The 15,070-nt window shown below is 48.5% G+C and overlaps 1 protein-coding gene across 1 annotated transcript in view; it reads right to left on the bottom strand.

Annotated features, from left to right (window-relative positions):
* Positions 1-259: 259 nt before the first annotated feature.
* The window catches only part of ponzr6 (plac8 onzin related protein 6), a 36,445-nt gene continuing 21,634 nt past the window's right edge, over positions 260-15,070 (bottom strand). The window contains exons 3-4 of the mRNA XM_048524326.2: positions 5,831-6,012; positions 260-2,349 (exon numbers count right to left, since the gene is read on the bottom strand). Coding sequence (XP_048380283.1) covers positions 2,113-2,349; positions 5,831-6,012 — 419 coding nt within the window. The 3' untranslated portion in view covers positions 260-2,112. The remainder of the gene's footprint in view (positions 2,350-5,830; positions 6,013-15,070) is intronic.

Raw genomic sequence — 15,070 nt, forward strand, 5'->3', positions numbered from 1 at the left:
CCCATCTTTCCTCAGCAAATGACTCCCCAGAGTCTGTCCACTATCGACAAGTCACAAGTCAGGAGGGTAATGGAATGCTCCTCACTTCACCCTGGATAGGGGCAGCTCCAACAGCACTCAAGAAGCTCGACACCCTCCAGGACAAAGCAGCCCACGCTCGGTTCGCACCACATCTACAAACATCCCACTCCCTTCCCCCACTGACGCTCAGTAACAGTGAACGCACAGCAGCTATGCTAAATTAAATAAGACAAGTTACTGACATGTAACACCTTTATTTGGTTGATTCGTTACCAGATAGGCCGAGTAAATCTGATTATTAAATCACTGCTCTACAGAAGCTTAAGAAAGCACAGTTTAACTTCTCCCTGGTCTCGTTTCACCAGGCGTATTTTCAGTCGTTCATCATGTTAAAAGATGTACAAAAGATACAACTCTGAGGCCGAGCCATTCAATAGGTGGATCAGACATTCAATAAATTCAATAAAGTCCTAACAGATGCAAATCTTCCTGAGAGAGAAAGAGAGAGAGAGAGAGGACTGAGAGGCACCAGTCAGTGTACAGGTATCTCCCTGAGAGAGGGGACTGAGAGACACCAGTCAGTGTACAGATATCTCCCTGAGAGAGGGGACTGAGAGACACCAGTCAGTGTACAGGTATCTCCCTGAGAGAGGGGACTGAGAGACACCAGTCAGTGTACAGATATCTCCCTGAGAGAGGGGACTGAGAGACACCAGTCAGTGTACAGGTATCTCCCTGAGAGAGGGGACTGAGAGACACCAGTCAGTGTACAGGTATCTCCCTGAGAGAGGGGACTGAGAGACACCAGTCAGTGTACAGGTGTCTCCCTGAGAGAGGGGACTGAGAGACACCAGTCAGTGTACAGGTATCTCCCTGAGACAGAGGGAGCGGGTACTGAGAGACACCAGTCAGTGTACAGATATCTCCCTGAGACAGAGGGAACGGGTACTGAGAGACACCAGTCAGTGTACAGGTATCTCCCTGAGACAGAGGGAGCGGGTACTGAGAGACACCAGTCAGTGTACAGATATCTCCCTGAGACAGAGGGAGCAGGGACTGAGAGACACCAGTCAGTGTATAGATATCTCCCTGAGACAGAGGGAGCGAGTACTGAGTGACACCAGTCAGTGTACAAATATCTCCCTGAGACAGAGGGAGCGGGTACTGAGAGACACCAGTCAGTGTACAGATATCTCCCTGAGAGAGGGAGAAAGACAGGGGACTGAGAGACACCAGTCAGTGTACAGATATCTCCCTGAGACAGAGGGAGCAGGTACTGAGAGACACCAGTCAGTGTACAGATATCTCCCTGAGACAGAGGGGGTACTGAGAGACACCAGTCAGTGTACAGGTATCTCCCTGAGAGACAGAGGGAGCAGGGGCTGAGAGACACCAGTCAGTGTACAGATATCTCCCTGAGACAGAGGGAGCGGGTACTGAGAGACACCAGTCAATGTACAGATATCTCCCTGAGACAGAGGGAGCGGGTACTGAGAGACACCAGTCAGTGTACAGGTATCTCCCTGAGACAGAGGGAGCGGGTACTGAGGGACACCAGTCAGTGTACAGGTATCTCCCTGAGACAGAGGGAGCGGGTACTGAGAGACACCAGTCAGTGTACAGGTATCTCCCTGAGACAGAGGGAGCGGGTACTGAGGGACACCAGTCAGTGTACAGGTATCTCGCTGAGACAGAGGGGGGACTGAGAGACACCAGTCAGTGTACAGCTATCTCCCTGAGACAGCGGGAGAGGGTACTGAGGGACACCAGTCAGTGTACAGATATCTCCCTGAGACAGAGGGAGAGAGAGTGGACTGAGAGACACCAGGACAACATGAAGGCCCGTTGAAGAAAGAGACCGGGAATGATGACAAGAAAAATAAAAGAAATCTGATGGACAGACCTTTCAGGAGAGCCCCTATACTTACCAGACAAAATCGTCAGAAAGACACTAGCTGTAACCCTCGATATGACACAGGAATGGTAATGTCCCATCGATGCTGAAGGACAGATATTTGCTGCGGACCATTCTCCGTATTTCTGCTGTGCGTTGCTACGTCACTCCCGTGCCCTGCGATGGGTTTGACTGCTTCATTTGGGTGGGTACGGTGCCACTTGGTTGGCAGGGGGTGCGTAGGCAGGCTGGGGGGCATAGCTGGGCTGGGGGGCATAGTTGGGCTGGGGGACGTAGGTCGGGTGGGGCAGCACGGTCGTGCTGGCATTAATCACCGTCACGGTGCTCTTGCGCGCTTTCATCTCCCTCGCTATCTGGCACCATCCACAGGAATTACACCAATACATGATGCAGCAGTCGTTAAAGATGGAGCCCTGAGTGTGTGTGTGAGAGAGAGAGAGACAGACACAGAAAGAAACATTTTATTTCTGGTTCTGAAACATCTGAAAACAACTGTCAATTATTCGGAGAATCGAAGCTAAAGTGACGGAACAGTTCCGAAGGGCTGTTCCCCACCCTCCCAATATTCTTCCCCTTTCCCAACCCTCCCTCTGTGGATCTGGAGGGAGGAAGGGAATGCCCTCTTGCCAATGCAAAAGAAAAATCTGGAAAGACAAATCGTGAAGCAGATGAAGTTATCGATGGACAAGTTCCTGCACTGTCCTTTGTTATAGAGTCATAGGGCACAGAAACACACACTTCAGTCCACTTGTCCATGCCAACCAGATATCGGAGATTAATTGAGTCCCATTTGCCAGACAGCTGGCCCATATCCCTCTCAACCCATGTACCCATCCAGATGCCTTTCAAATGTTGTAATCGTGCCAGGCTCCACCATTTCCTCTCATTCCACACATGCACCATCCTCTGCGTAAAAAAGTTGCCCCTCACATTCCTTTTAAATCTTTTTCCCTCTCACCTTAAACCCCCTAGTTTTGGACCCCCCCACCACCCTCAGAAAAAGACCTCGGCTATTCACCCTATCCATGCTCCTCATGATTTTATAAACCTCTATAAGATCACCCCCTCGGCATCTGACGCGCCAGGGAAAATCGCCCCAGTCTATTCAGCATCACTGAATGGCTCAAACCCTCCGACCCTGGCAGCACCCAGGTAAATCTCTTCTGAACCTTTTTGGGTCTTCATCCTTCCAACAGCAGGGAGATTAGAAGTGAACGGACGACTCTAAAAGTGGCCTAACCAATGCCCTGTACAGCCACAACTCGACATCCTAACCCCGATAGTCAATGCAGTGTCCAATTAAAGGCAAGCGTTCTTTCTTCTTTATGATGTAAATTGGCAACTAGAGTGTAATGTGGGAAAATGTGAAGTTGCTCATTTCAGAAAGGAGACCAAAAGAACAGAGTTTTACTTAAACGGAGAAAGACTGCAGAAAGCTGCAAGACAAGGGCTTGGGGGTGCCTTGTACATAAATCACAGAAATCCAGTGGCAGGGAATCAGGAAGGCCGATGGAATGTTGGTCCTTAATTCAAAGGAGTTGGAGTATAACAGTGGGGAAGTCTTATTGCGACTGTACAAGGGGCTGGTGAGACTGCATCTGGAGCACTGTGAGCAGTTTTGGTCTCCTTATTTAAGGAAAGATATCATTTCTCGGATTCTCCAGCATCTGCAGCTCCTATTATCTCTGAGGAGGAAGTGGTGGAATAATGACAACAATTAAAAGGCATCTGAATGGAAACATGAAGAGGAAGTGCTGAGAGAGATATGGGCGAAATGCAGGCAAGTAGGACTCGTTTCATTTGGGTAACCTGTTGGGCAGAGATGAGTCGGAGTGACAGGTTTGTTCATGAGCTGTATGACTCTATGACAGAAGATAATTAAACTTCTGCAGAGAAATAAGAGGAAACAGGACTGAGTGTAACAAGCACTGGAGTTATTTATAAAGATGCAGGAATGAGAAGTCCTGAACCTTGATTAGGCCACATTCATATAGTTCCTTTGGGTCATCATTATATTATAACAGGATTGGAATAGGTTTGACAGGGTTACACAACGGGCTCAGACAGAGTGTATTAATCCCTTGAACAAGACTGAAGGGATAGCCTTTTATTTAATTTTTTTCAGGAGATGTAAAGATCATTGCTAGCATTTATTGTCCGTCCCTAGTTGCCCCTTGAGATGTTGGGGGTGTGCCACCGCCCTGAATCGCTGTGGTCAGGTGTGCTGTAGGGACAACCAAACAGTGCCCTTAGGGAGGGAATTCCAGGATTTTGAACCAGTGGCACTCGAGGAATGGCCGATATATTTTCAAGTCAGGATGGTGAGTGGCTTGGAGGGGAACTCGCAGGGGGCGATGTTCCCATATATCTGCTTCTTGTCCTTCTAGATGGAAGTGGTTGCGGGTTTGGAAGGTGCTGCCTGAGGATCTTTGGTGAATTCTTGCAGTGCATCTTGTAGCTGGTGCACACTACTGCTCCCGAGTGTTGATGGAGGAGGGAATGGGATGTTTGTGGGTGTGGTGCCAATCAAGAGGGCGCTAGTTTGCCCTGGATGGTGTTGAGCTTCTCGAGTGTCATTGGAGCTGCCCCCATCCAGGGGAAGTGGGGGGTATTCCCTCACATTCCTGACTTGTGCTTTGTCAGGCTTTGGGGAGTTGGGAGGAGAGTTACTCACCGCAGTATTCCCAGTTTCTGATCCGCTTTCATAGCCACCATGAGTACATAGTGCATCCAGTTCAGTTTCTGGTCAATGGTAAACCCCAGGATATTGATAGTGGGGGGATTTAGTGATGGTAACACCATTGAAGGTCAATAGGCAGTGGCTAGATACTCTCTAATTGGAGATAGTCATTGCCTAAATTTTATATAAACTGGAAAACCAGCCATAGCTTGGATGAGGAGCTGAAGACATTAGAGTATGAGAGAAAGATAGGAATGTAAAAATAAATTGCAAGACTTTCTTTAGGTATTTTTTAAGGGAGAAGAGTCAGTAAAATACATGTTGGTCCTCCAGAGACTGAGAATGGGGATTTAATGTTAATAATAAAGAAATGAACAAATATTTTGCTTCTGCCTTTATGATAGAGGGCACAAAAACAGTTCAATAACAGTGGTGATTCAGAAGATGTTAAGGAGGGAGTCACAAGGGACGTGGCTCTGAACAAAATGGTAAACTTCAGGGAACAACGATGTTACTGACACTGGAAGGTTTAAGTTATGAAGAGAGGCAGATGTATTTTTTTCCCACTGGATCATCGGAGGCTGAGTGGGTGACCTTACAGAGGTTTATAAAATCATGAGGGGCATGGATAGGGTGAATAGCTAAGGCCATTTGCCCCCAGGGTAGGGGTCAACAAAACTAGAGGGTGTCAGTTTAAGGTGAGAGGGGGAAAAGATTTAAAAGGGACCTGAGGGGCCACTTTTTCACACAGAGGGTGGTCCGTGTACGGAATGAGCTGCCAGAGGAAGTGGTGGGAGCTGGTACAGTTACAGAATTTAAAAGGCATCTGGATGGGTACATGGATAGGAAGGGTTTAGAGGGGTTTCGGCTAAATGCTGGGCCAGATTAATTGAGGATATCTGGTCACTTTGGACGAGTTGGACCGAAGGGTGTGTTTCCATCCTGTACTTCTGTCTAAATGGGGCTACGAAACCAAGTCAGCATAGAGCAGTTGGACTGAAGGGTCTGTTTCCATACTGCATGACTTTTCAGTAGAGGAAAGAGCCAGCATGGAATTTGACAGCCTGAACGTACACGTTGACATTGTTTATTTTTCACTGTGGCCTTGTACCCCACACTTGAGTACATGTGATAAAAAAAACCCTAAATTTAAACGAGCCAGACAGGGAAGCATATCCTGGACAGACCGGCAACATGCACACCGTGCCACTTACCGGAATTCCGTGTCTCTCGCGGAAGGCAACTCGCATTGAGAGGGAGACAGGCGGAATCGCTCCTATGTTGACATAACCGCAGCCATTGCAGCTGGTGTCCAGCAATGGGAGGCAAAGACATTCCCCGAACTGATCCACGGTCTTGCACATGAAACAAGGCATACACCAGAATGCACAGCAACCTGGACAGAAGGAACATAAGAAAACATCAGTTTCTGTCCCCAGCAACCACACGTGTGTTCGGAGCTTGTTGCCATCTGGTACTGAATCCCAAAGTACTTACTGTTCTGGCCGGCTTTCTTCAATTGAGTACCTTGGATTGGAGTGGCATGGTTAGCACGGCAGCCTCACAGCGCCAGGGACCCGGGTTCGATCCCACCCTCGGGCGACTGTCTGTGTAGGGGTGTGCACGTTCTCCCCGTGTCTGCGTGGGCTTTCTCCGGGTGCTCCGGTTTCCTCCCACAGTCCAACGATGTGCAGGTTAGGGTGCATTGGCCGTGCTAAACTGCCCCATCATGTTCAGGGATGTGTAGGTTAGGGTGGATTGTGTAGCATGGGTCTGGGTGGGATGCTCTGAGGGTTCCACGTGGACTTGTTGGTCCAAAGGGCCTGTTTCCACTCTGAAGGGATTCTATGATTCTATACCCAGAGCGCACATAAAGAAAGATGACCAAGTCAGTGGAGTTAGTCAGCCTATCCCAAAGTTACATTCTATAACTAATGCTATGATCCTTACTGTCTATGCATTGATTGCAAGGCCAACATTGAAAATAGCTGCAGGATTAGGCCATTCAGCCCCTCGAGCCTGCACCACCATTCAATATGATCGTGGCTGATTGTACAATTTCACTATCCCATTCCTCCTTTCTCGTCATACCCCTTGATCCATTTACTCACAGGGGTCATGTCCAGCTCCCTCTTGAATATATCTAACAAACTGGCCCCAACAGCTCCCTGTGGGAGAGAATTCCACAGGTTCCCAACTGTGAGTGAAGAAATTCTTCCTCATCTCAGTCCTGAATGGTTGACTCCTTATTCTTAGACTGCAGCCCCTGGTTCTATACTTCCCCAATATCGGAAATGCTTTTCCTACATCCAGCCTGTCAAGTCCCGTCAGGACTTTATATGTTTCTATGAGACTCCCTCCTCATTCTTCCAAATCCCAATGAGTACAAGCCCAGTTGATCCAGTATCTCTTCGTATGTCAGTCCCGCCATCGAGAATTGATCTAGTAAACCTTTGCTGGACTCCCCAATAGCAAGAATGTCCCTCCTCAGACTAGGAGGCCAAAACTGCACACAATACTCAAGGTGTGGCCTCACCGAGTCCCTGTGTAACTGCAGCAAGACACCCTTACTGCGATACACAAATCCTCTCGCTATGAAAGCCGGCATGCCACAAGTTTCCTGCACCTTCAGTATCCATCGCCTCCAACACCAGTGCTCAGTAGCAGCAGGGTGTACGATCTACAAGATGCACTGCAGCGACTCACCAAGGCTCTTTAAACAGTACCTTCTGAACCAAATACCTCTACCACCGAGAAGGACAAGGGCAGCAGATACATGGGAACACCACCATTTCCACTCGGAGCCACTCCCCATCCTGACTTGGGAACGTTCCTTCAGAGTCGCTGGGTCAAAATCCTGGAATTCCTTCCATAACGGCACCGTGTGGGTGCCCCTGCAGCTCATGGCCTCTTTCAGGAGTCTGGCACACCAGGTTTGGCCGATGAACTTGGATGAGAGATGGGTGTTAATAGTACTGTCCTGCTATCTAGGTGACGGTCATTGTGAATCGAGCTGCAGACCACATACAAAGAGAGGCTGCCAAAGACATTGTCAGCTCACAAAGCGTTCATCTTCTCTGTGAATACCATAAGATTTGGGGACTCAGGTGTAAAGGTGTTTAAAATGGCCACAAACAGATGCAGAAAATACTCAGGAAAGCTAATAGAATGCTGGCCTTCATAACTGAAGGGACTTGAGTATAGGGATGGAGGAATTATACTGTAGTTGTACAAAACCTGAGTTACACCTCAGTTAGAGCAGATCGGGGTGCCAAACCTCAGAAAGGATGTTTCGTCCCTGGACGGGCTCCAACACAGGTTTACAGGACTTCAAGAGTGAGGGATGATACCTGGGCGTCAGAGGTTAAGTTACAAAGAAAGATTAGACCAACGAAGCTTCTATTTTCCAGCACTTAGAAGGTTAAAGGGTAATCTTCTTTGTTATTCATTTTGTAGGACCTGGGCATTGTTGGCTGGGTCAAAATGTACTGCTCATCCCTAGTTGCCCCTTGAGAAAGTGGGGGTGAGCTGCCTTCTTGAACCACTGCAGCCCACCTGCCCATGACCCACAATGCCATTAGGGAGGGAATTTCAGGATTTTGACCCAGTAACAGTGAAGGCACAGTGATCTATTTCCAAGTCAGGACGGGGAGTGGCTCAGAGGGGAGCTTGCAGGGGGCTAGTGTTCCCATGTATCTGCTGCCCTTGTCCCAGATGGAAGTGGTCATGGGTTTGGAAGGTGCTGTCTGAGGGTCTTTGGTGAGTTGCTGTAGCGCATCTTGTAGACAGTACACACTGTTGCGACTGAGCATCAGTGGGTGGGGGCTGGGATGTTTGTGGATGTGGTGCCAATCAAGCGGGGGCTGCTTTGTCACTGGATAGTGTCGAGCTTCTTGAGTGTTACTGGAGCTGCCCCCATCCAGGCAAGTGGGGAGTATTCGCTCACCCTCCTGACTTGTGCCTTGTCTTGGCTTTGGGGGTGAGGGGAGTTACTCGCTGCAGGATTCCCAACTTCTGACCTGCTCCTGTAGCCCCTGTGTCTACTTGGTGAGACCAGTTGAGCTTCTGGTCAATGATAACCCCCAGGATGTTCATAGTTGGGGGAGGGATTCAGTAATGGTAACACCGTTAAAAGTCAAGAGGTGACACTTAAATTGTCTCGTATTGGCCATGGGCACAGCCTGGCATTTGTGTGGCATGAATGTTACTTGGCACTTGTCAGCCCAAGCCTGGATATTGTCCAGATCTTTTTGTATTTGAACATGGACTGCCCTAGTATCTGATTAAGGCCTTCAGGATATTAGCAGTCAAAGACAGAATAGATAAAAATAAACTATTTCCACTGACAGAAAATTCTAGAAGCAAGAGAAAATAGTCGAAGAATTAGGACAGATCATTCAAGAGAAATATTAGAAGCACTGTCCAGACAAAGGAATAGTTCAGTTTAGATACCTCTTCCTCAAACAGCTGCCAATGCTAATTCAATGGTTAAAAATCTAACATAGACAATTTTTCGTTAAGCAAAGGTATCGAGGGAAATGGGCCCAAGGCAGGCAGATGGAGTTAGGCCTGAGGTCAGCCACCATCTTATTGAACAGCAGAGCAGGCTCGAGGGCCCAAATGGCCTACTCCTGCTCCTATCAAGAAAAGGATGAGTGTCAGGGTTCAACGCTTCATCGTTTGCAACAGCTCAAGAAGGCAGCTCGCCAGCACCTCCTCAAGGGGACCGCAAAATGGAGAAGTAGGCCATTCAGCCCATCGGGGTCAGCTCCAGCTTTCAACGAAGTCACGGCTGTTGGCATAGCCATGGAGGCTCATGAAATGAGGGGAAGTTTCGAAGTGAGAGGTAGACCCTTCACGTGCGACATTTGGAAAATTGCCTTGAAAGCCGATGGTTTGGTCAAAGTTAGGAACCCTCTTTCGCGAGCAGCTGACGCTGATAGATTCTTGCCATGCATGTGCCCCACTGGGGAGATGGGTGGAGGGGGGTGCAAGGGGATGGGTGCTGTGGTTATGAGCTGGAATTTTGGGAGTGCAGGCACAAAAGGTTCTCCATCTGTGCAATAACTACACCGTCACTCTGCATTAAGGATAATCAGGTCAAAAATCAGCCAACGAATGGAGATGGGAATAGAAAGTATGAATGGCCTCCCACTGTTCCTACAGGCTTGTACCTGATAGCCTGAAGCAGATGGCGTGCTGGTATCTTTGAGTGGTCTAAGTACCCTTGAACTGGGGGAGAAGGGGTATGGCAATGGGTACCCAATATTCCATTCACCAAGGGAAACAGTTGCATGAAAGAGAGCTAGGAGTAGGCCATTCAGCCCCTCGAGCCTGCTCTGCCATTTGTGGTGGATCTGGATTTTTATTTTACCATCTCCCCAAAACCTTTGCCCCCCCCCACCATTGAAAAATGCCCACCTCAGTCTTGTAGATATTCAATGAACTAGATCCTGCTCACTGGGGAAGGAATCATGAATCTACAACACAGAAAAAGGCCCTTCAGCCCAATAAATCTGTGTTGGTTAAAAAACAAATGCTTGAGTATTCCAGAAATAGTAGGAACTGCAGATGCTGGAGAATCTGAGATAACGCGGTGTAGAGCTGGTTGAACACAGCAGGCCAAGCTGCATCAGAGGAGCAGGAAGGCTGACGTTTTAGGCCTAGACCCTTCATCAGAAATGGGGGAGGCTTAGGGGGTTCTGAAATAAATAGGGAGAGAGGGGGAAGCGGATTGAAGATGGATAGAGGAGACGATAGGTGGAGAGGAGGCAGACCGATCAAAGAGGCAGGGATGGAGCCTGTAAAGGTGAGTGTATGTGGGGAGGTAGGGAGAGGGTAGGTCAGTCCAGGGAGGACGGACAGGTCAAGGGGGTGGGATGAAGGTAGTAGGTAGGAGATGGGGGTGCTGCTTGAGGTGAGAGGAGGAGATAGGCACGAGGAAGGACAGGTTAGAGAGGTGGGGATGAGCTGGACTGATTTTGGGATGCGGTAGGGGAAGGGGAGATTTTGAAGCTTGTGAATCCACATTGATACCATTGGGCTGTAGGGTTCCTATCTCGCTTGGCCCATCTCTCAGCACTTGGCCCATAGCCTTGTCAGCCTTGGAATCGCAAGTACACATCTAAATACTTCCTAAATGTGATGGGGTTTCTGCCTCTCCCACACTTACAGGCTAATGGGTTCTAAATTCCCACCACTCTCTGAGTGAAACATTTGTTCCTTACAACCCCTCTAAACCTCCTGCCCCTTCCCTTCAATCTATGCCCTCTGGTCATTGATCCCACTATCAAGGGGAAATGTTTCTTCCTGTTTAATGTCCCTCAACATTTTATACATCTCAATCATGTCATCTCTCAAACTCCCCTGCCCTAAGGAAAGCAACCCCAGTCTGTCCAAACTTTCTGCATCACTGAATCTCTTCCAGACCGGGCAACATCCTGGTAAATCTCTCCCAGGCCAGGCAACATCCTGGTAAATCTCTCCCAGACCGGGCAATATCCTGGTAAATCGCTCCCAGACTGGGCAACATTCTGGTAAATCTCTCCCAGACCAGGCAACATCCTGGTAAATCTCTCCCAGACCGGGCAACATCCTAGTAAATCTCTCCCAGACTGGGCAACATTCTGGTAAATCTCTCCCAGACCAGGCAACATCCTGGTAAGTCTCTCTCTGCATCCTCTCCAGTGCCGCCATATTCCTCCTATAATGTGGATTCCAGAACTGCATGCAATATTCTCACTCTGTGGCCAAACTGCTGTTTGAGACAGCTCCAGCACAACCCTCCTGCTCTTAAACTCCATACCTCAGCTAATAAAGGCAAGTAGCCACAAAATAAGGCAAAGAATTGCAGATGCTCAAGATCTGGAGTCGAGAAACAGAAATTGCTGGGGAAACTCAGCAGGTCTGGCAGCGCTGGTGGGAAGAAAGCAGAGTTAATATTTCAAATTCTTTGACTCTATATCAGCTCTGATGAAGATTCACTAAAGGAGGCTGACGGGTGACCTTATATAAGTTTATAAAATTACGAGGATAGGATGAATAGCCAGGAGGGGTCCAAAACTAGAGGTCATATGTTGAAGGTGAGAGGGGAAAGATTTAAAAGGGACTTGAGGGGCAACTTTTTCACGCAGAAGGTGGTGCGTGTTCAGAACAAGCTGCCAGAGGATGTGGTGGGGGCTAGTACAGTTACAACATTTAAAAAAGCATCTCGATGAGTAAGTGAATAGGAAGGGTTTAGAGGGATGTGGGCCAAATGCAGGCACATGGGACTCGTTCAGCTCTGCGAACCCAGTCAGCATGGATGAGTTGGGCCGAAAGGTCTGCTTCCGTGAAGTGTGACTCAAAAACATTATCTCTGCTTTCTTCCCACGGACCTGCTGAGTTTCACCTTTCAAGGACCATCAGGGGCGTTCTTAACCACTTTGTCCATCACTTCAGTTAACTGAAGGGACCAGTACGCAAGCACATCGAGAATTCCAAAAGCTAATGGCCCTCTGAGAGAAGAAATGCCTCCCCCTGTCTTTGTCTCAACTCTGCAGCCAAATGAAGAGGAGGAAATTTTTGCCCAGAACCTGATCCTTTCAAGAAACAGATCCACGTGCGTTTTCCTTTGGTGAATTGGAATCAGATTTTATCGTCACATACACTCAGGTACAGGAGTACAGTGAAAAGTGTACTAAATATCGCTATCCCTGATGCCGTCTTCGGTACCTAGGTTCAAAATCTTAGGCACAAGTCAAAATTACAAATTAAATATTGCAGCCCTTCCGAGCATTAAGTAGAAAATGAGGTGAAGTAAGGACTGGAGGTAGTTTCAATGGGTTTGGGTAAAATATCTGGACATTACGAGTCTAATGATGACCATGAATCCACCGTCAATTGTCAAGAAAAACCCGTCGACTTCACTAATGCCATTTAGGGAAGGAAACTGTCATCCTTGATAACAAGGTATAGAGCTGGATGGACACAGCAGGCCAAGCAGCATCAGAGGAGCAGGAAAGCTGACGTTTTGGGCCTAGACCCTTCATCAGAAATGGGGGAGGGGGAGGGAACTGGAATAAATAGGGAGAGAGGGGGAGGCGGATAGAAGAAGGATAGAGGAGAAGATAGGTGGAGAGGAGACAGACAGGTCAAAGAGGCGGGGGTGGAGCCAGTCAAGGTGAGCGTAGGTGGGAAGGTAGGGAGAAGATGGGTCAGCCGTGGGAGGACAGACAGGTCAAGGGGGTGGGATGAGGTTAGTAGGTAGGAGATGGGGGTGCGGCTTGAGGTGGGAGGAGGGGATAGGTGAGAGGAAGAACAGGTTAGGGAGGCGGGGACGAACTGGCTGGTTTTCAGATGCAGTGGGTGGAGAGGAAGAGCTGGGCTGGTTGTGTGGTGCAGTGGGGGGAGGGGACGAACTGGGCTGGTTTTGGGATGTGGTGGGGGAAGGGGAGATTTTGAAACTGGTGAAGTCCACATTGATACCATTGGGCTGCAGGGTTCCCAGGCGGAATATGAGTTGCTGTTCCTGCAACCTTCGGGTGGCATCATTGTGGCACTGCAGGAGGCCCATGATGGACATGTCATCTAAAGAGTGGGAGGGGGAGTGGAAATGGTTTGCGACTGGGAGGTGCAGTTGTTTGTTGCGAACCGAGCGGAGGTGTTCTGCAAAGCGGTCTCCAAGCCTCCGCTTGGTTTACCCAATGTAGAGGAAGCCACAACGGATACAGCGGATGCAGTGTACCACATTTTCCCCAAGCCTTACCTAGTCTAGCCTACATGTGACTCCGGACCCACAGCAATTGTGGATAACTTTTAAACTGCCCTCTGGGCAATTAGGGATGGGCAATGAACTCTGCCTCGCCAGGGATGCTCACATCCCATGAATGAATAGAAAAAAATTTGGGGGCAGTGTTCAGAAATTTAAAAAGCTGGCCAGGGTCAGGAGAGAAAAGGAAAGGTATGTGCAAGCGAGTGTGTAAGGCTGTGTGTGAGATCGTGAGAGAGAGAGAGAGTGAATGTGAGTGTGAATGAGAGAGAGAGAGAGTGAATGTGAGTGTGAGAGAGAGAGAGAGTGAATGTGAGTGTGAGAGAGAGAGAGAGTGAATGTGAGTGTGAATGAGAGGGAGAGAGAGAGTGAATGTGAGTGTGAGAGAGAGAGAGTGAATGTGAGTGTGAGAGAGAGAGAGAAAGTGAATGTGAGTGTGAGAGAGAGAGTGAGTGTGAGAGAGAGAGAGTGAATGTGAGTGTGAGAGAGAGAGACAGAGTGAATGTGAGTGTGAGAGAGAGAGAGTGAATGTGAATGTGAGTGTGAGAGAGAGAGAGAGTGAATGTGAGTGTGAGAGAGAGAGAGTGAATGTGAATGTGAGTGTGAGAGAGAGAGATTGAATGTGAGTGTGAATGAGAGAGAGAGAGAGAGTGAGTGTGAGTGTGAGTGAGAGAGAGAGTGAATGTGAATGTGAGAGAGAGAGAGTGAATGTGAATGTGAGTGTGAGAGAGAGAGAGAGAGTGAGTGTGAGTGTGGGTGAGAGAGAGAGTGAATGTGAGTGAGAGAGAGAGAAAGTGAATGTGAGTGAGAGAGAGAGAGTGTGTGAGTGTGAGTGAGAGAGAGAGTGAATGTGAGTGTGAGTGAGAGAGAGAGAAAGTGAACGTGTGTGAGTGAGAGAGAGAGAGTGAATGTGAGTGCGAGTGAGAGAGAGAGTGAATGTGAGTGTGACAGAGAGAGAGTGAGTGTGAGTGTGAGTGAGAGAGAGAGAAAGTGAATGTGAGTGTGAGAGAGAGTGAGTGAGTGTGAGTTAGAGAGAGAGTGAATGTGAGTGTGAATGAGAGAGAGAGTGAATGTGAGTGTGAGTGAGAGAGAGAGAAAGTGAATGTGAGTGTGAGAGAGAGCGTGAGTGTGAGTGTGAGTGAGAGAGAGTGAATGTGAGTGTGAAAGAGAGCGAGAGTGAGTAAGTGTGAGTAAGAGAGAGAGAGAGTGAATGTGAGTGTGAGTGAGAGAGAGAGAAAGTGAATGTGAGTGTGAAAGAGAGAGAGAGAAAGTGAACGTGTGTGAGTGAGAGAGAGAGAGTGAATGTGAGTGTGAGTGACCGAGAGAGTGAATGTGAGTGTGAGTGAGAGAGAGAGAGTGAATGTGAGTGTGAGTGAGAGAGAGAGAGAGTGAATGTGAGTGTGAGTGAGAGAGAGAGAAAGTGAACGTGTGTGAGTGAGAGAGAGAGAGTGAATGTAAGTGTGAGTGAGAGAGAGAGAGAGTGAATGTGAGTGTGAGTGAGAGAGAGAGTGGATGTGAGTGTGAGAGAGAGAGAGTGAGTGTGAGTGTGAGTGAGAGAGAGAGAGTGAATGTGAGTGTGAGAGAGAGAAAGAGTGAGTGTGAGTGTGAGTGAGAGAGAGAGTGAATGTGAGTGTGAGTGAGAGAGAGAGAAAGTGAATGTGAGTGTGTGTGAGAGAGAGAGAGTGAATGTGAGTGTGAGAGAGAG

The sequence above is a fragment of the Stegostoma tigrinum genome, chromosome 45, assembly GCF_030684315.1.
Source record: "Stegostoma tigrinum isolate sSteTig4 chromosome 45, sSteTig4.hap1, whole genome shotgun sequence".
NCBI lineage: Eukaryota > Metazoa > Chordata > Chondrichthyes > Orectolobiformes > Stegostomatidae > Stegostoma > Stegostoma tigrinum.